The sequence below is a fragment of the Musca vetustissima genome, unplaced genomic scaffold, assembly GCF_032173495.1.
Source record: "Musca vetustissima isolate MV318-11 ecotype Yass unplaced genomic scaffold, APGP_CSIRO_Mvet_v1 utg8222, whole genome shotgun sequence".
In the NCBI taxonomy this organism is placed as follows: domain Eukaryota; kingdom Metazoa; phylum Arthropoda; class Insecta; order Diptera; family Muscidae; genus Musca; species Musca vetustissima.
Window position 1 is genome coordinate 54932 of NW_026887855.1, and position 24864 is coordinate 79795.

A 24864-nucleotide genomic window follows, 5' to 3' on the forward strand; every position below is an offset into this window, starting at 1 on the left:
TTTTATGTTCTGTTGCTTCTTATTGAAATATTGATAACTTAAGCGTTTTGTATATCAATTTTGCTGTTAAATGCTTAAATTGTATGTATGTATGTATATATGTTACCATGGACATTTTGATTTAGTTTCTAGACTTAACGACTATTTTTGGGAGGGGATCTTAAAGTGTAGTTCTTTGATTTTTTTCTTTTTCATTTCGTTTTCTTGCACACAAAATAGACATCATTCTTAGAATTATGCTAGGGTTGCTGTTTTTGTTCGCTTTGTTATGCGTTTTAGTTAAATTTACATCATCATTGTTTAGTTGTTTTTGTTGTTGTTGCTGTAAAAGCAATAAATATGCAAAATAGAAAAATCCTATTTAAATACTATAATTACGTTGGCTTTGCTGATGTATCACGACGTTTGCTACCACCACCGCCACTGCCGCCACAGCCACCACCGCTGCTGCTGCTGCCACTTGTACAGAACACACGGCTGGCTTTACTCGGTTGCGTTTGGGTGTGTATTAAGGACGGCCATTGACGTTTAATAACGGCAAAATGTGTCATTTGAAATGTGTTTGTCTGCTGACATCTTCGTTCAACGAAACCTGTCAGGCAATAACCCATGTTGTAGTCCTCCATGGAGATGTTTGAACTTAAATACAATTTGAATTCGTCGTTATCCTTTGAGTGTGCCGAAGCAGCGGCTGCAGCGGTGGAAGGTGACCTCCCTGACGATGACGTTGATGATGTGGTCGAGTATGTTGACAAAGCACCCGAATTCGATGCTGCCGACGATGAGGACGAGTCTTTGCTCCGGAAATGGCCAACTATCAACAAAGAACCTTTTTGTTCGAGTGATACCATTTTAGCTTTGGTGACTCGACGCTGAGTGCCAGCAAATTCTTCGATGCGACAACGATTTGGTTGCCACCAGCAAGGGGTTATAGTCCAATATGAAGAGGAGGCGGTACGGGCCCATCCTTCTTCGGGATAAAGTAATATCTGCAAAGGAAGAACGAAAGAAAATAAATATTAAGGAAAATGTCGGAAAGTGAATACAAATATTAAAGGTAAGATTCGTTAAAGTGAGGGGATAATGTCAATAATATTGTTTGAATACTCATTATGGCCTTTTGTCCCTAGTTTTGTATTTTCATAAATTATATTTAAAGTTAATTGGTTTCAAACCCCCCTTTCGTTCGCCAGTTCAGTTAGTAGTCATTAACAAAACTAAAATTAGAATAAAAAATATTAATAGATGTTCTCTTCTAAAAATAATTATCCTGAGCTAGAGGGTATTATTATTTTATATTTATGTTTAGTTGTAATATTCTTAGAATCATTTCACAAACCCTTGTGGTATATTATCGACACATAAATTATATTTTAGTGGATAACATTTTATTAAAATTAAATTCTCACATTCTTAAATATCTCCAACCATTTAATTTTTATATTTTAAAAATGATGAATTTTTAAAATAAAAAAAAATCTATTGTAATTTTTGCTGTTCTTTTCTTCGAGTCAAGAATATTTCATGAATATTCCTATTAATTGCAATCAAAATCATATTTTCATTTCCCAGCTTCTCTTACTATCCACCGCCCCCATTTTGGAAACTTATTTCCTTTTGTTGTTGATTCTTTGTACTTAAAAATGTCTGTAATTGCCATTTCAATAATTTTATGCGAACATTTGCAGTTTAATGGCAATTATTTTGTTCTCCGTCGTTTTTTTTGAGTTTTATTTTCTTGCATCCTTTGGATAGGATAAAGTTTCTGTTCGTCAGTTTCATCATCTTCTTAAAATGTTGTTACATTCATTTGACCAGTAATGCAACCATGATGGAGTTCATGATATGGATGGAAGAGGGAGATTGGAGGATGAGTTTGTAATCGATAATGCTTAACAGCAAGAAGATGGAAAATTCATTTCCATTTCATTCACAAATTGCATTAAAAACTTTCCTTTCTTTTTTTTGTGGTTGGAATCTACTTCGTTAAAAGAAATTTGATTTGTGTTGATCATAAAATGTCCATATAAAACGATGGTCCATATAACAACTGCAAAGAAAACGAATTACTTGGAACCCATACTACCCTTCATGTTTTATTTTTTTATCGTTAAGCGCCATATGAATTATTAATTTTCGATTCCGCTATTTTATTTAAAACTTCTACAATTTATATAATTTCATCATCACCGTATATTAAATTTTTAGATTTTTAATTTTGGTTTTAAAACATCCTTACTGCATGGCAGTATTTCAGAACCCACACTCTGGCGGATTTCAAGTAGGCGACCATAATTGATGGTTATGACATTTCGAACCATACTTAATAAACCACAAAAAGAAGTTATTTAAAAAAGCCGCCTTTGTGTGTGTGTGTGTGTGTGTGTATCTTTGTCCGTGTGTGTATTTTTATGAGTGTTTTTGAAATTGTTATAGCAACACCAACAACAAACGGCAGAAGCGGCAATAACAAAAGCTATCAAACGCAAATAATAATGATAAAAATGTGTAATTATGGCAAAAACCCCAAAACCATTATTCATAACATTTCGATTTTGAAGTGGGCTTGAATTTATTCCCTCTTTTGTGATAGAGTCTTCTTGTTTTGGAGTGATTTATTTCGCTACATTATAAATATTTGCTAACGAAGTCACGTAAATTTTAATTCTACACTATTGAATATTGGATCGAGCTGGATGCGGAACTACAGGGCCTATTCGAGTAAAATTCTAAAAAAATATATTGTTAATTTATCATTCGTTTCGAATTTAAGGAAATCATACAGTAAATCTCTCACCTTGCTGTGAACATATCTTGTCATTCCAAAATGGGTTTTCTTTTTATACAAAACCGCATCAATGATTCACTGTGGTGGCCTCAGTGTGCCTCCGCCAGACATATAACAGTATTAATTTGTTGCACAACACCATAAATTTCATTTGAATTGCTATCGCATTACAAAGTGTCCTTTGGCAGGATAAAATAACATCAAATAAAATAAATAAAAATTAACATTCGACCGCAAAATGCCAGAACAAAAATAATAACGCAATGCAAAAGCAGCAACAACAACGGCAACTGAAATCACAACCAAATAATAAATGCCACAATATCATTTTATGGACATTTTCAAGGTTCGGAAACAAAATGTGGTTGGATGGTCAAATAATATCGTCACCATTCAAAATGGTCAGATAGTGATTGGAATCGGATTTTAGGTTCAAAGGCATGTAGTTAATGATTGGGACAAACGGATGAAAATGGTAAAGGTGCGTGTCTTTGAGCAATATCCAGGAAGAGCTTTTAACTATTTCCAAATTTTTGTAGAATAATATATTTATAAAAAAATTAAGGAAGGTCCAATCGACTTGGCCTAACCGTTAAACAGAACCCAATATTACATTTTTATGCATCACCTCCACTTTCACACACCAACATTAAAGCTTTACTTTAAACCGTATGCTGGTAACGGACAAACAGCCACGCACTCATTTAGTAAAATATACAAAAATATGCTGATAATGTTTTCAGGCGGTTTACAATTGCAGATACTTAAAAAACAATAAATATGTCATTCGTAATAAAATGTTTTAATTAAAAGCGGCAATGGACGAACGACAACATAATGCGGAACACGCGAAACATGCGCCACAAATAAGACAAACTTAAATAATTAGCAAGGCAATGGCGGTGACGAAGATGGCAAACAAATAATTGTGAATTTAATTTAATAATTAAATGGCATTCGAAATGAAATTCACAATTCACACGAAATTTATGGTGATATTCGACTAATTAAAATTTGCAGAAATACGAATTCCAAATAAAAAATTATATATTAAAATATATATTTTGAAGTTAATGATTTCCTATAATGAAAGACATTAACTTACATTTTTCTTCCACGTTTCTCCATTGTCTCTGATTTATTTTCCCATTCCCGTGCTTGATATATAATAAGACAACAAATCAAGCAGTTAACTGGTATTTCATTTCATTGCCACAGGCAACAGTTCGTTAATAAATCGATTTGAAAAATGTACAAAGCGAGCGTTAAACAAGCTATCATTACCGTTGCTTTTATTTTAAAGAGCACACCAAAAAATATAGCAAGAATACAAACCACAAATAATCAAAATCATTAGAAGATTGCGAGGGAGAGGACAAATAATGGCGGCATTGAATAGTGGTAGATTACATAGAACCAGCACACATACACACACAATTGATGTTTTTTCCAAAGGAACTCGTTAAAATTTTGAAACGACTCCTTTTTTCTTTTTGGAAAATAAAACATTGAATCTGTTCTCTGTGCGATAACGAAACAAAAACCAAATAGGCGGAACTCAATGCTGACAATGATGGTATAAATGATGGAGGGGGTGAGTGATAAAGCACTTCTTTAACCGAAAATAAAAATCCAAAGTTAAAAAAGAAAGTTAAACTCCTGATATTTCTATAATCATTGCTTAAGCAAGCAGAGAGTTGTTTTTTCTGGCGTTCCCTTAAGATGGTAGAAATATATTGGCAAAATATATCTTTTTTTAACAAGTAACATGTTATTGGCAAATTGTCCCTCTAAGTTTGTTTGGGGAAAGCATTTTGTTTGTTTAAAATTAGAAATACATTTTTTAATTACAAATCAATGACTCTGTGAAATTTTCCAGCCAACGGAAATCATCGTCAATGTATTACACACAAATTTGTGTGGGAGGAAATTAATTGAACAAAATACAGGACATTACAACGCTCTAAAGTAAATAATGAAAAATGGAGAAGGAATATTTTGTAGTTGTCAGTCATGATGATGAAGGGAACTAATCGTTGTGAGAAGAAGTCAATTGGAGAAGTCTTTTAATTTGTGCAACTTTGAAATCATGACGATAAATCTATAATGATATGCGGATAAACGAATTTGTTTTCAGCAAAAACATAAAAAATTCAGAAATAAAGTCCCCAGAAAATCCCTGATTTGAGCATGAATATATAATCCAACAAGCCCCGCTAATTGTGTGCTACAATTTTATATAAAATTAAGAAATACTTTTAAAATACCTTGGGGCGCAAAATACAATTTTAATTGTTATTAATTACAGATTATTAATATAGTAAAGTTCACTTATATATTTTAGAACGACTGAAGTACATTTAAATTACCTATAACACAATGACATTTTTTCAACTTGAACATCTTGAACCACTGTACAGCACTAAAATCTTGAACCTCGACCATATATATTGTACAATTTTAAATAACTTACTCGTACTATTTGGAAATAAAAATAAATAAATAAATGAAAAAGTAATATTAATATTGTTAACTTCCTAAATCGAGTTGTCCCCTACAGACCTCAATCAAAATATTTCTTATAAAAGTCACACTCGACGAACTAACACACGCGCCACATTTACTTTGGTAATTTGATGGCAAACAACTTTACTTTTTTTTAAATCCCTAGAGGTGAACTTCTTATTCCCAATTTACCGCAAACAAGAAAAAATAATGATCTATTAATATTTAAAGGCCTGACTAAGTAAACAAAGTAAAGGTGGTGTGAAGAAAGGTCCTTGATAACAAACACAGCTCCGGGTCTCTCTCCTACCGAATAACACAAAACAAAGGACACCTGTTGTGCATTTACAATATACGAGTATATATGCAAAACCACACAACCACACATGCCCAGCACTCGTCCTCCCTACCCTGACAAGGCAACAAATTTATATTAAAAATTTATGTTCAGTCTGTCAAAGATTACAATGAATCCTGTCGGTTTTTTTCTTTTGTGCACAGCCAAAGACAGGTGATTGGGAACAAAACGATGGCATAACAGATGATGATGTTTAATCCCAGAGTACATTTTAGCAACCATATAATGTTGTTTGCCACAGATCACATACACTCCCACCAACATCCACATGTTGAAGGTACTTTGAAGCCAATAGCTTCCTAACATCCACACACACCATCATTTTGGTTGTTTTCCAAAGCAGAACCTTTGATGTGTTGTTTATTGTTGAGCCGGGGGCAAAATAGCAACAGCAGCCGGAAGAAGAAGAACGAGAAAATAATAATAAATACCTTAATAAGTTGTAAATTTGTGAAAGTTTCAATAAAACAAAAATAATAGCCCTCTCATGCTTAAGGTTATTGATAACGAATAGGGGAGGTTTTTTATTGATGTATGAGGAGGGTTGGTCAATTACAGGAAAATATTGAAATTGGATATTTTATAAAACTTTGGATTCAAATGTCATACTTTCACAACTAATGAGTCGTTGTACTAAAAAAAAACGCAATAAGCAACCCATTTTAATAAAAAAAATATTTTTTTAATTAAAAGAAACATCATCGCAGAACTACTCATTGACTAAAATTTAGTTTCCCTCCACATTTAATCCAAACGTTAAATTTATCTTAAAAAGCTCATTTTCGGAAATCTGCGTATTTTACCATACACGTATACCACCAAATTTAAATACTTTTTAAAGGTAAACTAAAAAATGACAAATAACCTAAAAAATATCTGTGAATATCAAGTCTTACTGTGTGGCAGCTTTAAAAAAATTGCACGCTCAGCACATTATAGTTGCCAACCTCGCCAAAATCATCTCCAACGTTTTTTTTTTCAATAAGCAGATACTCAATTCAGTATATGGTCTGACGTCCAGATATGTTAACACGTAATTCATATGTCTTGCTGTATTTAAGCACCTCTGTGTGTTTGTGAAAAGGTTAAACATACACAATACTAAAAGTCCTCCGCACACACATACACAAATATGGCTTTGCATGTGAAATGTTCTGTTATCAGATTTTAACCTTCCACTATATATGCACACTCATCCACATAAAAACCGCACACCAATGCCAAACCCAGCTGAACATCAATGTGCTTATGTGGCAAATGAATTGGAGTTTTCAATTCCACACAACCGCCTCCCACCCGCCAATCTTTTGCAAAAACGAGCCAAATGAGAGTGTGCTGAATAAATGTTTCAGGTTTAGGGCTATGGAAAATGTTTCTAACATTCTTATTTGGTCTAGCGCACACGAAAGGGTCCAAGTTCAAAGTTTGGTTATTAGGTAGCCACATTTCACCTGGGGTTGCAATAACTTTTAGGATTTTGTAAAACAAGACCCCCTCCGTCACGCCCTCGGCGTATTTGCCATAAAATAAAAGTTTGTTGTTACACATTGTAAATTGTCCATTAATAATATTCCCCCATCAACAATAACCGGGTTATTTTGGAGGGATCCTTAACCGAGAACGAGGTCATGGTTAACGAAAATTTAAACATTTATATATGTTTTACATCCACATGTGTCCTAGGTCGTTGTTGTTTTTGTCCTTTTTTATTTCGAAATTTAATTTTGTGCTCTTTATTAAATGGAAAATTATTTCTTCGCATATGTTGTTGGTGGATCTGCAGAATTTCATTTGTGAAATTGATTGCTTGGATTTTTATTGAATTTAAAAAGGTTTCCCCGCACACCGACAACACGCATTCTACTGGCCAGGTCGTATTAAGCTGGTCATAGCAGATCTTAAACTGACATTTATTTGCCGTACTGCAAATGTGTGATGTGTGCAGCTATCAGCAGGGACGTGGCCAGGCAATGGGATGTATTACCCAGCTGCATCCTTCCATGGAAATTATAACCTGGCAACGTATGTGTATGCGCTCGTATGTGTACATATGCAGGTGTGTGTAAAACTCCATAAAAATATGAAGTGGAATATCCAACGTTTCATATGAAATATTATTTTCAGTTTGTTCAATCACAGGACAACAAAAACAGGATATACATACATATATTCTCCTACTCATCGTGCCATCTCTCAATGCCGGTCGATCCATTGCAGGAGCAATAAAAGAGCATTGTCAACATATTTTAATCGGCATTAAAATAATGACCATCGCTGACGTTTACAAAGCGAATATTGCCAAACTAAGAAAAAACAACAACAACGTCAACAAAGGACACGTTACCAATACACATGAATATGAAAGCTGTCCATGAGATTTTCACATGAAAATATAATGTGAATAGGGTAATGACAGCGGCGGCATATAACGTGACATTGACAGGCTTATGGCCTGAAATGCATTTGGCTAAAGTGCAAAAAAGGTTTTCTCGCAAAAGGAATGAGGTGTGTGCATAGAGAATAAAAAGAGGAAAATACGCTAAAAATGGTTTAAAAAGACACAATTCGTTAAACTTCCTCAGAGACTAGTATACATATTTTTCGTTACATTCATATTTTTAATAAGGAAAATGGTTATATCGCCTATTTATAAAGAGGCATATTATATAAAATACGAATTTTATATATAATGTTTCCACATTTATATTTGTTCTTCTACTCATATTTTTACGGGCATATACACACATGTTTACATATCTTTGCCAAATTCATACTAACGACATTTACCGATTTTAATCTCAATCTTTAACCAAAATTCCACCTTGTACACTCAGAGTATTAAAGGTCATTATGCAGTAGCTTTAGGTTTCTTGTGTGCTGTTGGTATGGTCTGTCATTTTTAACAGATAATAAAGAATCATCACTTTGTTAAGGACCCGGTGTCCTTTATTTGTCTTTCAAGTTCTGTTCGCATTAAATTGGTATACAATAATAACCAACAACTGCAATCAGGTGATTGTTTTTTGGTCAACTCTGATCTCATTTGCAATAAAAACTTTATCAATATATGATTATGGCAGTCGATTTCGTTTTCCCCTCAGCCACTCTTCTTCGCCATCCTCCTGCGATTGTACACTTAATGTAAGTGTCATTAATTTATAAAATATTTACAATATTATGACCGAATGTTCGGTGTGGAGCTGCAGCATATGATGCCACGGCCACAAATGCTGCTGCCATCGCCGACGTTGCTGTTGTTATTGGTTGTAATACAGATACAAACTTTGGTTTAATATAATTGCATTACCTTCGAATACGAATTACAATTATATAAACTCCTCCGTCCCGACTCAGATAGGTGAGTAGGGATAAATAGCACCAAGTGTTTGGTTACCTTGGCGGCAGCGTTAATAGCTCGAAGGAGGGTTTGGGATGCGGATATGAAGCTTTGTAGCCATTTTCTTTAATTAATTTTGTTGAAATCTTTTTGAGATGACCTTCTTTCCATAAGAAAATGAAACACTTGCTTGTTTTCCTTCACTTAATTGGTGTATGTGTGTGTATGTGAGGGTACTTGGGATTGTGTGTGTATGACTGTGAGTTCTGTTATTTTTTTGCTTTGTACATCGAATAAGAAACTTTTCTAATTCACCTTTTTCACATTTTGTCGACTCAGTGCTAAAGATAAAGGCGTTCACTTTTTGTCGCAGTTTCGGAGGGCTGTGCGCTGCAAGCACAGGGAGAACGATAACCGTTAAGGAGTTCAGAGGAAGAAAAGTGTTTTGCAACTTTTGTGTAGCTTTTCAAATGGAACGACAGCAATTATCTTAATGAATCCAATGACAGGATTATTCAACACGCAATGGCTTTAGTTAAGATTTGAATAATACGAACTGTCGGCACTTTGTAGTATGCGGCGGATGTCAGCTATAGTGGGACAATATGTTAACATTGAAAAAGGGACAAGCACTAAACTCTCCAGCCCGATTTGATATATGAATAAGAACGAATAAATTAGACAGATATAGTAGTTCATTCCGATCAGGAGTTCAATCCTGCCTACTTCTGACAACAGTAATACTTTATTCCACTGAGCTAAAAATTCTGAGATCAACTGCTCTTTTAAAGATATTTCCCCGTGTAGTCTGTATGCAGCATTTCATCATACTCGGATCACTCCAATTTCTTCGTTGCCATCTGTTATCCCACTGTAACCAAAGTTAACTGGACCTGAACTAAAAAGTTAAGCATGTCAAGCTAAATAATTCCTCGAATAAAGCAGAACAAAATACGAAAATGAAACTCACAGAAACGAATAAACCCCCTATACAAATCATGAGGATAACGGCATCTTAAGAAAGCTTTGAAGAAGGATACGTGTAAATATTTCACCTAGCCATGATTCGAGTTGTTTGCCTTCTACTAGTATGGCATGTGTAAACGTATGCAAGCGTATGTTTGTGTGTATGTGTGTTTATATCTCAACATTAACTTGGCAAATTTTTCTTAATTAAGTGCGATGAGTACTGAGGGCTTCAACTTGACTGCAAGAAAATTGCGAAACTTTCATTTGTCGTTACATTTTTCTTCGTCCGTGCTTTTGCGTTTTTTGTGCTCTTTATTTTGCAAACAACAATTTGAAACTGTAAATTTATTTATTTCTCATAGAACGGCCCACCCTCTCCCCTAGAAGTAGCATTCCCTTTGAAAAACTCATTATCGCTAAAGTACTGGAGGACAATAGCAGCTACTCACCAGAGTTCAGTAGCTGTTGGAAAACTGTCGAAAGATAAATTTTCGCATTTGTTTTGTTAAACAAATGAAAAAAGTTTGTGTTTTTTTTTATGTGTTTGTACGATGGCGCACGGTAGTTGTTTTTTCTGTATTTTCAGCAATGCGAATTTTCGAAACCCGAGTGTGGGTTTCCATTCGCATTGTTAAACGTACTTCCCTTTCCGCCAAGATAGATGCCAGTTCACGTTTTTTACTTTCTTCGTTTCCTTTTGTTTGCTTTTTTCCGAGATTTCTATTTCCGATGTTGTGTTTGCCCCCTCTGAGCATTGTTTGTACCTTTTTTACAATCCACCTGGAAGGATAATTAAAGCTGAAGTTGAGTTGGTCTTGCATTCCATTCGCACTTCTGTTTATTTAATTTGGTTATGTGGCGAAATAAAAAAAAAAAACTTCAACAATGCCAAACTATCGACCAGAACGTCAGGAAAAAATTTATTTTGCAGATTATTTGAAGATAAAATGCATAGAATTTGGATTGCTAGTGGCAGGAATATAGAACTATGGGATTTCGTTCCCGATTTCATTTCAGGAATATAGAACTATAATTCTCAATTTGGAATATACAAAAGTGTATCGCATGCCAAGTAATATTCTAAAATTGAAAACTTTTATTCCAACTACATATTATGTTCTTGGCAATGATGTCCTTCCAACAGTTCCGCCCACAAAATGCCATTGGAGAAATACGAAAGGGGAAACGGTAAATAAACAAATTTACTGAAGGTATTAAAATTTCAAAAACATTGCCAGCATACAAAATTGATATTGACATTTAAAATCCCCTAAAATCACGGAAAGTTGTCTTTTGCTTTCACCCCTCCTTCTCCTCTCCTCCTCCACCACAGAGACAGACAAATCAATGATACGCAATATCATAGACCATGAAATGATGATAAATTCGGTTGGCGGGCGGCAAACGCAACACCAAAACGGCATTACAATAAACCGAATCATTTTGTCAGCTGGCGGTGCTTATTGTTGGTGACTATTGCCTCTGTTGCAGATAATAGCTGTAGGGTTCTCGGCGCAGTCTCATATAACCGCTATCTGTGGCCCATTCAATAACAAAACACTGATAGAAATGAAGCCAAACCTAAGCATTACAGCTTCAATTGCTTGGAAGGCCAAAACGTAGTTCGTTCCCCAAGAAGAAGAAGAGCAAGATGATGAAGAAAACAACGAAACGTAACGTAAACATACTCAGTCAGCATTCAATGGCTTTTACAGCTCAGGGATTTAACAAAACTGTCCTTTCAAATCAGAGAAAAAACTGAGGGCGAGGGGTGGGCGAAGCGAAGGAGGGCTTACCGGCCCCCTTTGACACACATAATTGAAATAGTAGGAAAACAAATTTCAAAAGCAGCCAGCAAGCGATTTCTCAATTCGCAACCAATAAAAATCAAAGTCAACAACCAACCATCCAACCAATTTTATCTGCAACTTTAATAACAAAAAAAGTAAAAAACGGAAAGGCATCGAACAACGAATGCAAACGGATGGAACGAATACAAGAGGAGATTCGTTTACTTTGGCATTAACCTCGTCACAATGTAAGCCATAAGAAGTTTCTATTAGGCGCTATATTTCAGCCGGATAGGTGGGTGGGGATGAGTCCGGCGTTGGCACCCAAAAGACATGAAATCAAAATACCGATTTTATTTTTTGCAATGCTCAGCACAGCATAGAAATGGGACAAATACCATCGATGGATGGATAGATAGATGGATGGAAAGGCAGTCAGATGAGCATCTTTAATGCCAGAGAGACAACAAAGCACCAACTCAAGGATAGATGTGAGGTGGTGGGGTGGGACTCTGATGTGCCGCACTCACAATATGCTTTCTAGCCTCAGTTGTGGATGTGACCTATTGATGGATTTTGTTTCTTTGTTTGTGTGTGTGTGTGCGACTAGCGCCTTAACCTCTGTCATGGCATTCGCCGCACATAGCACATGTCCTGTCATTTGTTAGAACTTGTCTATGGCACGTTGATGTGTCCTATCTTGAGGGAAATTGCTCTTTTTTATCTTCCTGCCACTTTTAACACGTTCGTCTCTCTTTGACTTGTTGGTTTTTTTTTGTGTGTGTTCTTCTCTCCGACAACAGATTTTTTTTCGTGCCAATTTAGTTGGCCTCAATTTTCTCGAATTTTGGCAACAAATTCCAAGTTGTTCTTGGTTTTGCTATTTGTTGGTCGTGATTGACTGAATGAACATCAAAATTGTTTGAACTGTAGTTGTCAGTTTTCGGTATACAACAAATTGGTCAAAAAAGACAGCATAAATGGCCTCTTCAGTAGGAAAGCCAGAATCGAACAAAAAAAAAAAAAACAGGCCAATGTACATGATTGCCGTTTATATTGTTGCTGCCAAATACAATGTAAATTTTTGGCATGTGACAGCAGCTTTTGAGTATAGAACGAAAAGGGACATATGAGTCCTTTGAGGAGAATAGCCTTATTATTTGAAAGAGTTTTTAAAGTTTAGCGTATTTCGTTCATACGGGTTTTAAACTATTGCGAATCATTATCTATTATTCCATAAAGACAACCTTTAAACAATAAAATTTCGTGTTTTTTTTTAATAATGCAACTTTTGAATATTTTTAACTAATCACTTAATATTGATTAAATTATTATTTTATAAAATACAGACATAGATGAGAGAGAAAGGACAATGAAGACTCAAAGAATATTTATTTTTATAAATGATAATTCGTTATATTCGTTTTTTTTTTATAAATTATGACAATATATTAATGTAATCCTATCATAAATGTATGACCCCTCTCATAAAATAAAATTCTTAATAATTTTTTGTTATTACGAAAAAATTATGCCCTTAAAAACTTATTTAAGGATATTGCCTGGCAAACCATATGCTTTTCATTCCCACACAGCAGCAGCAAGGCAAGAGATCATAAAAACTGTGAACGCTAGTCCTTTAATCCCACTCAAAATTCACCAAAAAAACACAACATGCACACACACACACACTAACATACATGTACCAGCCAAAGACACTGGATAATGGCTTTATAATAAAAGCGGAAGTTACATTATTTTCATGAGGTTCATAATTTACCAAAATATGATAAAAAGAAGCTAGATGGATGATAGAGGAAAACGATGAGCAAGCACAGCAGCCAGGCTATCATCATGACGAAGGGGAAAAAAACTTAAAGATAAATGTGATAAAAGAAAATGAAAGATAATCAGCTGGAGTAAGGCCTATGAGTAGTGTGCTGAAAGCTAACTCCCAACAACCACGGCCAAGGGAAAAATAACTTCCTGCAGCCTTTTGTTTTAACTGGTTCCACACATAAATACAGGCGCGAACACACACTGGCACACCTACCCACCCACCAAGGAATAGACTCAGACTCATCATTTATGCATATTTCTTCGCAACTCTCGCTCGCTGGCGCTCTCTCTCTCTCTCGCCCTCTCTACTTCATTGTCCTCTGCTGTTGTTTTATGTCATTATAACCAGAGTAATGAAATTATTTCTACTTCGCTCGAAGGAAAACCAAATGCTTGAGATGAACTGAACTTAACTACCCAGTCCAAACAGCCTAGCCAAAGTCATGCCAGTGCCAAGGAGTGGTAGAATACCTTCGGTACCCGTAACGACCATCTCTGTTTAATGTCCTTTTTTGTGTCTTGTGTTTTCGTTGAGCTTCGCTTACTTAACCTAATGGAGGCGGTGTAGACGATGCCCGAGGAGAGTGGCATTGTTAAGACCCATAATCAGTTCTAAAGCACGATTATCCTCTTTACTTTAACAAAGTTAAGTGCTGCAGCTAGTTGAGGAATATATTAACAAAGTTCGGTAGGATAACAAAAGGGGTATTAAGTTTGCCGAAAACGACGAAAGGAGAAAATATTTATATTTTTGAATGGCAGATTTGAATGTGTGTACGTTTTTTTTTTTTTCTTGTCTAAACAAATAGAATATGTTTTGATTATGGCTCTTGAATGACCTTGACAGGTGTATGTGTGTGTGTGTCTGTGTTCAGCATATTATTATCAGGTCCATAATTTCATTTTTATTGCAATTCTGACTTATCTCATTTAGAAAGTTCCGCAACGTCTGTTTTACTTATTTTACTGACAAAGTTGCTGGTGAAAGAGGATTTTCTTTTTTGCAAATGTCAGCGTAAATATTTCGTTTATTAGCAAAGTTTCCATAGTTACGTTGTTGTACACACTTCTATTGTGTCATTAAAGATATTACACACATATATAACACTGAGATTGTGATATTAATAGTAATGTGACTCATGATAATATATAATATGTGAGAGCTATATCTAAATCATTTCGATTTAAACCGAACTTGACAATCGCAAGTGTAAACTCTAGGTTCGAACCGATTCTTACTTATTTGAATTGAGGTCGAATATAGATGAATATTTAAAATTTATTGGCTTGTATTGTTTGTCACAATGTCCTATACCACTTTGAGGTGTGGTTTCAATTAACAAAATTTATGATTGGCATATCTTAAAATATTTGCTAATCACATGTTACTCCTTATCGTTCGTGAGCCACCTTAATGCCCAAGTTCATGGGAATTAAGTAGCAGTGTCTGCGACAAATATACTATGCCAACATATCATCAGGAGGATATAATGTGAACAAAAATGTTTATGCATTCCTTAACAATTTTACGACAATACCTATATTTTATGCTTCTACCTCCCACATAGTTTTTTTTAAGAGAAACATATATAATGTTGTTGGTTTTTTTTTTCTTTTCTGCCGAATAAGGCAAAACTTTTTTATTGTAATTCAGTTGTAGTTGTTATTGTGTGCTTAGTGTTGTGCATGTGTGTGTGTGTGTGAATGTTTAACATATAATTTCAAAAGTTGCAATTGTGTGTTGCAAGCATGTTTCTTGGGTGTATATCTAAGCAACAAAAAATATAACAGAACAACCAAAGATAGCAACGGAATTAGCAGTGACAGACAACAGCAACAACAACAACAGCAATGCACAAAGTTTAAGTTACTGTTAAACTTTTCGTATTACACAAAATGCAATATTCTTGTTGCGATGAAACACAATGCTGACACTCCCAAACTATGAAAAGAACTAAAGTTCGGTGCATTGTGACATGTTAAGCATATCAGAGCGTATATTTTGCTCCCATCGTTGTTGTTGTCGCTGCTGTAGATCGCAAATATTAAGCTAGAGCTGAAATAAATGTGTAAAACCTGTAATTTGAAGACATTCCACATGTCGACACACGCACTAATGCAGCGCAAAACACTGCCACGGAGCGAAGAACACAGCACAGCATGTGAGGATGACATGTGCGGGATATTGAAATGCCTCGCACCAGCCGCAACATTTCGTTGTATGCGTTCTACGTACTTTTTGACAAGTTGTATTGCGTAACACCAAAACTGAAATATTTCTAGAGAAGTGTTAATTGTGAATTGCATAGCAAACCGAAACAAAACAACCGATATTCGGATACATTTGAATTATTTTTAATAATTATTATTTTATTGAAAATTGCATGACTCGGGAGTCAGTTTAATTTTCATTTTGCACCGCATGGGTAACATTTTTGAAATATGTATATTACTCTCAAAAAACTCAAATTGTCTTTCATGCTTATTTTCTGAATTTAGAATTAATAAATATATTTCGTAGTTTTCAAAAAATAAATAGGAAAATATTCCCAAGCAATTCGAATAGCACGTGACTAGCATATATAAAACATATATAAATCAGCATATACAAAAACATTAAGCAAATCTCCGTGTCAAAATAGCATAGTTTCAAATCAATTTCTTATTTTTTTCTGGTACGTTTTGGGACCAATTTAAAATAAGTTCATAAGTTCAAAAAAAGTAAAAAACACATATACATATCGTTAGCTAAAATGCAAAAAGGCGTAACTAACAAAAATTTGAAAATTGACTTTTTGAATGAATATTGTGAATGTCAATAAACTACATGTGTTGACAAAGTTTTACACATCTGCGGTCAAAAAAGGAGCTTCTATTAACAAAAAACAAAAAGACGTAACTACAAGTTGGTTTATTTGATAAATGCAAAAAGGCGTAACTAACAACAAATTCACGTTTTTACTTAATTGTTATGGCTGCCATTAAACTATATAACTAAATTTGTTAAAAAAAGTGTAGTCTATTGTTCGTCATATGCAATATCACCCTGCCGGGCATACTTTTTCATTTCACATGACATGTTTATAGTTTTCATACAAAATAGTTTTTTGCTTCTCCTACACAATTATGCTTTTGTTAGTTACGCCTTTTTGCATTTTAGCTGACGATATACACCTTGACACTAACAATTTTTTGGATTTGTATATTACTCTCCACAAAAACCCAAATTTTCTTTTATGTTTATTAGATTTTTTGGAAAATATTCGAATAGCATATGACTATTTCACAACACTAACAATGTTTTGGATTTTGAAAATGTGTAACCATCTCTTGCAATGCGCGTTGCAAGCACATAATAAACTTTTGACAAGCAAAAGTTTAATTTTCAAGTTGTCGTTTCGTCTATTACCGGAGGCAAGAATTCGCATTTGTACTTTACATCGTACATACAGAGATTAGGATTATAAAAATGCGTGTCACGGAAGTTTTGAGACTACCGGAACAACAGCGTACGAATTGTTAAAACGAACAATAGGTGGATACACTGAAAACAAAAGAGGAAAGAAAATGACCAAAGGTTACACTGAAGAGAACCAACCACACACATAGTTGTTAAACGCTACGTAATAGGTGTACAGACCTAATGTAAATAGGTCTGGAACTTAATATAATGGCTATTGATTTAGCAGACTTAAAAAGGCTGAGGCAACATTCAATTTCCGAATAAGAATCGCAGACCCACGTTGTGAAAACAATAAAAATATTCCTTATGAAAATTCGACTTTAAGATTTATCACACGACGATACATGTTTTTTTTCGGATTTAGCCATGATATTTCGAAAATTCTCTTCCCGTTTGCGTAAAAATACTATACTTCTGTTCAAAATTCTGTACTACTGATTCTTACAGTGTACCTACTGTTTTGTTAAAGTGTCCCTATGGTATTGTAAGTAACTTGAAAATTTAAGTGAGACTTGTTCTTCTTACCCTGGATTTCTTTTGGCACAAAAAAACTATCACATAACCTGACATTTTTGGAATGGATCGAAATACAATTTCTTGAGAAATTTAAATAACAGAAAAGGAATTACTTTGGAACACCCATGTAGTCATGCTCAATACAACATTTCCAGCAGTTTTTAAAATAAAAAACGCACTACGATTTTGTCGATTTACATTTAATGTTTTATAAAAAAACGAAACCACACACAACTAACAATATATCATATCATTAATTTTCGTTTAAGTCAAATCCAAAGAACAAGCTCATTATAAATTAAACAAAATTTAGTGTTAAAGTTGTGCTACCCACTTCAAAAAAAAAAAGATCTCTTTCTTTTTTATATTATCTACCTTAAATCGACGCCTCCGAACCATAGTATGCTAAGTCGACTTAGCATGTTTTAAAGTTCTTTACGTTTTTAGATACTACGGTCCTTAATTTACATTCACTGAAATTTTGGTAATCATCGGTCAATCCAAACCAAGGTTATAAGCAAAAATGTACTTAGCATGGCACGTACGATTAAAGAAACTTCCATACTTTGAAAGCTTCTACTGAAAAACTCACTCTACTCACATACTACGGTTCGGAGGCGTCGAAATGTTTAAATCTAAATTACACAACCAAAACATATATCAATATATATTTTTTATACAATCCCGTCATTTCATTCTAACTTTTTCCATTTGGCAATGATCACGAAACTTGGCAATAACCTGCAGCGGTTTTCTGATTTGTTCGAAATCATTGATGATAACGTTTAATTATAGTTTCAGTACTTGTAGTCGGCAACACAAATACCTTTTGTTAATTTTCCATTCTGTCAGCGTAACAGAAAGTCAATTACACCGCAAACTAAACTAAACGAACAACAACAACAACAGCGTGAATTCCCACAGTAATCAGGGAAAAGTTTTGCAAAAATATTTAAACAGAAATGGTGACACCCTGATGAGGCTGGCTAACAATAACAAGGACTTTACAGTCATTACCGCTGTCACTTGTCAGCGCCAGCCACTACCACTGGACTACCAACGAATGCCTCCCTCCTTGGCATGGCCAGCCACTGTTCTTGTTCAAACTATTCAAAATAGTTTGTAAAAAGTTGTAGTTGCCACTGCTGCCTGCTGCTGTTGTCTTATTTTGCTCTCGAGGAAAATAACTTTGAAGAAAAGTTTAACTGTTGGAATAATGACAACTAATTTCAACAGTAATAAGGAAACTAAATAAGGTACATCAGCCCCCCGCCCCAGTCCCCAAAACATGCCATTCTAAACCTTTCATACAGAAGAATGGGCACTTGCAAGGCGTCAAGGCATACGTAAATTGAAGCCTAAAGAGAGTGAGTGGTGAGGAGAGAGCAAGGGAGGCAAAGTTGTGTTGTCAGTTCTACAACTCATTAACATGAGAATTACAACAAACCATTAAATGGGGAAGCACGAAAACATCTGGAAGCTTAAGAAGATGCAAACAACAAACATACTTTGTTATGTTGTCAACTTCCGTTTCCGTTGCACTCAAATGCAATACACACCGCATCACTAGCACAAAAACACACACACGTATAAAACAGTGCCCTGTATTAAAGTTAAGCCTCAAACTTCCTACCAAACAGTTTAAGACAAATTTTTTGTTCAGTCGTTTGTTTTTCACTGCTTATAGAACTGTAACGAAGACACTGACACACTGAAACAAAATAAAAAGTAGGCTCACAAAATATACGAGTGAGTACAACAAACACCGAAGATCTTGCAAATGAAAATGTCAACAAGAATTAAGAAACTACAGAAATGAACTTTTCTAGTTTTGCTGCTACAAAGCAAAGTTTTATGACATGGAATTGTTCATGTCAATAGGGAGGAAACAACCCAAGTTTTTATTTTATTTTTTTTTTTTGTTCTTTAGTAGGCGAAAACGAAAAAGAGTTTTCTTCTTCTTCTTCTTCTTCGCTTTTTTCTGCAAGATTTTCGTATCAAGGACTAAAAGATACCACTTGATATTTTTCTTTGAAATATCATAGGAGTGTTTTTTCCATGGCAGTGCCTTTGGAGGCAATCTGCAAAAAAAAGTAATACAACATATATTTTATTTTTATTCTAGTAGCCATTGAAACATGACATTTATTTATAAATGTTAGCAGTGGCGGTACAGCATCTTGGAGGGATATACTTATTTGAGCAAAGTATTTGCAGCACAAGGAATTAACATCGTTAACTGCATAGGCTGTGCGTATAAAGTATCAAATTTTTAGTATGGGACACATGATTGATTCAAGACCATCTGAATAAATTATCAACTCAAAAACAATATTTGTGAAAAAAGAAAATTGTGCGAATGTTTTTCACCCTCAAAATGAATGTAATTAAATGTATACAAGTGCAAATTTAGTTCGACTTCACTAATACTAATATCAGTTATTCTACTAGATTTTTTTCTCTCATGAGTATTTTTATTTATACATGAGTATGATTTTCAAATAAAATTGCCAACTTATTGTCATAACGACTTTTTGTTGAATAACAAAATGCCATAAACCTGGGGAAACATATGCAACAAAATGATGTATGGAAGAGGTCCCATCCATTCATCCTTTGGTGTTTTGAAACAAATAAAAATTTAATGTTACAACAACGCCATATTGAAGCCATTTATTAACAAAAAAAACAAATTGAAATAATAACAACAATAAAAGTCCACAAACACGCATTCCAACAAACATTTGGTGAATAATCACCGTGAGTGTTGCTAAAAGAAGGGAGGCGGGTGTGAGGTCTTCAGCAAATATTCAAATTTACATAGAAATTTATTTCTAAATGCGTTAGTTAAGGAATTTTCTCAAGTTCTATAAATTTAATTCAAATTGTTGGCATTTCATAATAAATTAAGTGAAATTTACAAATGACGCAAAGAAATGTGAAGGACATACGGGAAAATGTGATTAATATTATTATTAGAATTACTAGATTAAATATTCCCTTCCATTTTAAATATTAGCAATTTGAATGACTGAACTGAAACCTGTCATTAATTTATTAGAAGAAAAATTTATGTATTTTTATTCAACAAAGAATTTTATTGGTTCATACAACCGACTGGTTTACAAGTTTTTGAGAAACATCATGCGCCAGTTGCAAAAACACCATTTAGGGGAAATCAAATTTAATTTTTTGAAGAATTTTAGACATTTTAAAGGACTTTCTTATAAAGTTATAGCTTTGAATTTTGGGTATTTTGGGAATGTCGGTTCATAATGTTTTATTCAAAAAAAAAATATATCACAGAATAGCACTAATTTGAGTTTCTTCTAAATATAGTTAAGATGCAATTAAATTTATTCTACATTATTCTAATTTGTCCAACAATTCGATTTTTTTGTGGATTTTTTTAATCGCCTTCTTGACATTATTTCCTATTCGCTGAACTATTATTAAGAAGATGTGACGACTTGAATTGATGCTAAGCATAACTTTCGATGCCAAATTACCAAAAGTTAGAATCTTATAATTTAGCTTCCAATTTTCAAAACATACCAAGGAAAAAATATTAAATGCAATGCTGTTTGGGGAGGACACGGCTGGTCTAATGACTGGGAGTAATGTAGGAAGCTTTAATAGGGTTTTAAAGACACTCGTGCCACAATAACACCAATAATCATAACAAATGCCTCAAACGTGATTGGAATTTCCAAATAGAGCGAACAAAAAAAAGAAATAAAGAAGAAGAAGAAGAGGAGAGAAAAATAGCTGAACAAATAAAAAAACACAACAACAGTAAAAATGATAAAGAACAATTTAAAATTTACTGTTTTTGTTGGTAATTTTTTCTTTCTTCTAGTTGTTATTGTTATTTTCCTTGTGGTATTGTCATATGGAGCATGGAGAAAATATCTTCAACATCTGAGAGCAAAGATATTCCGATAAATTACAAACAATTTATGCAAAACTAAAAACAGAGGGGAAATGATCACACATATACTTTGCTGTGAGTTTGTGTTGTTGTTGTCTTCCTTGAAAAGAAAAACTACAACAACATCAACATATGTCTGTCTATTAAGGACCAAGAAAAAAATTAAATAAACCAAATGATGGTTGGGATGTTTTCACCACTACAGCTACTGTGGTAAATACAAGTTTCGCTATGTGGGGGAAATCATATCCAGGCCCTTCCTTAGACGCCTTTTTCATGTTCACGGGACCCAGATTTGTTTCCCTTTCTTAAGTGGTTTTTGTTCAGGTCATTGCTTTATTGTTGTTGTAGGTTCAATTTACAGAAACGGAAAGTGCCCGAGAACCGTCTTTCATTCTTTGTTGTTATGTTTTCAGTTTATTTTCCATTTCAATTGGAAAACATTTCCATATTGAAAAAGACGAAAAGAAAAACAAGCTTCTACTTTTTTGAGAAAAACAACGGTGTTCTTATTTTGGAATGATAGAAATTTGGGAAGAAAATAATAAGGAATTTTCGCAGCATTCTATTTGAAACATTTATATTGACACACATTCGATTCTTATGCGTTCCCGATGTCAATGCAACAGATAATCCATAATGTCTTTATATTCCTGATGAAACGGCCAGTTCGAATATTGCGACAATATTTTGCTGGGTTGTATGTCAGCCAACCCAGCAATACATTGTCGCGACTTTAATACAATTTATATATATTTTAAGCTTCACGAGATGGAGCGACGTTCGACATACTTCTCATGCCGTTCAGCAAAATCATGTCATTGTCGAACACCCTCTGACTGTTGTTTTTTGTCGAGCCTATATGCTATGTATGCCCATTTGCTTATTTTGTTTTAATAGCTTTGGAAATTGGTTTCTCATTCTTTTTTATTTCAGGTTTCGTTCTCAACTTTCGTAACTGTGCTGTTTGTCATTGGACTAGACTTTGTCCGCTACAGTACGAGAATAACAGCAATAGCGACCGTGGCAGTCAGCCGAAGTTGATTCTCAACATTGGACTCGGTGATAGTATCATCGCCATTATTTGCTTTATTGCTGTAGCAGAAGCGGCAACGACAGCATAAATCAAATGGAATGAAAATGAACCCCTCTCAACATATGTGTGAACACAGTGTCCGAAATTGTTTACATTTCCCTACAACTCAGATAAGGCATATCGAATAACCTATAGACAAAAATTGGTTATTACATGTAGAACTTTAAAGCAGCTCTCTCTCTCTCTATTCTATAACAAATTTCCAATTTGATAGAATTTTCACATATGCCCTAGTTTTATATTCCGCCCTGTGGCATTGCAGTGCTACTGTATCGCTTTTATGTTCGCATGACTACCTATCGTGACTCTACTCCTTTGCTAAAAGTTAACTTCGTTCTTGTTTTGTTGCGGAGTTCATTTTTTCCTGCGATTCATAGCTGTTTGTCTTCCCATTTAGATTTGCTCTTTTGTTCATGGCTTTTGAAGTGTGAGTTCGAGTGTGTGTGTGTGCGCGCGCACAATTGTTATTTTCGTTCGTTTGCTGTGACTCCATAAAAAATGATATGAAGTCTCCACAATGCCAGTCTTCTACATCTCTGCATGGACCCAGACGACAAGCAACATTGTAGGAGCGTTCGCTGTTGTCAATTGTTATAGAATCCTTTGGGGACCGCTAAATAACCAGTAGGGGATTCACTAGCTGTAGTCATGCTGGAGCACACACAGGCCAGTCAGTACAGGAGCTACCGTTTGCTACAAATTGCTGCTAGTTCAAACAATACAAGTTAGGTAGGAAGGATCCACACATCCCAACTGCAATAAATGCTAGTTGAAGTCACATAGCTAGCTAGCTATGTGGCAATCATACTCGTTACTACTCTTATGTGTGGTGCACGCCACAATGTAAATGCTTGCAAATCTTGTAATCATTCCCCGGCAGTGGCCGTGGCGTGGTGGTGGCAGGCAACGTGTGTGGTATTCCAACTGTGAGAACTTTTTTCATTATCTACCGGCAGAATGATTTAAAATTACTTAATTATCGTTTGATTTTATTCGATTAAAGACATCGAGCACCAGCAACGGTTCCCGAAGATGTGGCCTACGTGATCTAGAAAACGTAACGATTTGAGTGGGAAAACTAAATGACAAAGATTGTCACGTCTGTTTTTCCCACACCGCAGTAATTGAATGATAATTTTATTACAATGTTGAAGGGTATCATTGCGGAATAGAGAGGGCTTGCCTATTGCAAAAAATACAAAAACTAAAGCTGATGTTACTCCAACTTCAGCGAAACTAATATTGCAATAAATTAGTTCTGCGGCCGTTAATGAATACAATTCTGGGAAATAAATATTTATTTCATAGCGCCAGAGGGAACCAGTTAGTAAATGCTTAAATTTGAACGGCTTCTCTTTTCCAATTCCCTATAAATAATTATGTTCAATGCAGTTGTCCTTATAGAAATTATGCCAAATTTTATCACAATTGGCTAATAAATGCTATCTGCACTTTGATGGACAGACATAGGTTCCACAAAAAATGCATCTAAGCTTGAACTCAAAGTTAACTGTGTACCCGTTAGTATTCCTGTATTATTGAAAAAAAAAAAATAAAAAACCATTGCTTTATTAGAACCTCTTTGGAATTATATCCACACGGAAGTCCAAGTAACAATTTTAACTAATTCTAAAATGTAAATGCTAAATTGTTAATAAAAATTTCAATTTAGCGCATTCAACTCCATGGCGATTGCTTCGAATCCGAATAAAATTCCTATTCACTTTTCGTATGATAACTATGTTTCCAAGTAACTTTCAAATCACAATTTTCGAAATTCAGCCAAACTAAATTCCAATTGACTTTACCTTTATTCCACTTTACTGCATCCCACACACGCACATAGCATTCCCAACACAAATACATATACTATTTCCCCTTCCGTACCACGCCATGACCTCTCTCCATGGAATTCTCATCCAATATGTGATGAGAATTCCATGTTAACTCATTTAAGTTGTCATCTTTGGCTGCCTAATCAATTGATGCGACTATGATGACATTTGATGCCTGAGCTGCCTAATGCCTGAATCACATACGACAAACATCCGGTGCCAATCATGTGCTGAGGCATGCCATGGCAGGGGAGCCAGGCAATAAGACAGCCGATGCAAATAACATCGATGACAGAGTGTTGGGTGACGATAGCTGGCATCGGTGAAGATATTGACAAAGATATTAAATCTGCCACCAGTCGGCTATGCTTTCAGACGTGAATTCGTGAAATTCACGCAGAAAGCCACCCACCCAAAATATGATGGATGATTTCGCA

General features: G+C 34.7%; 1 protein-coding gene across 1 annotated transcript in view; it reads right to left on the reverse strand.

Annotated features, from left to right (window-relative positions):
* Window positions 1-267: 267 nt before the first annotated feature.
* Window positions 268-24864, reverse strand: part of LOC133335616 (uncharacterized) — a 41770-nt gene continuing 17173 nt past the window's right edge. Inside the window, exon 2 of the mRNA XM_061543926.1 lies at window positions 268-989. Within this exon, the coding sequence (XP_061399910.1) occupies window positions 375-989 (615 nt within the window). The 3' untranslated portion in view covers window positions 268-374. The remainder of the gene's footprint in view (window positions 990-24864) is intronic.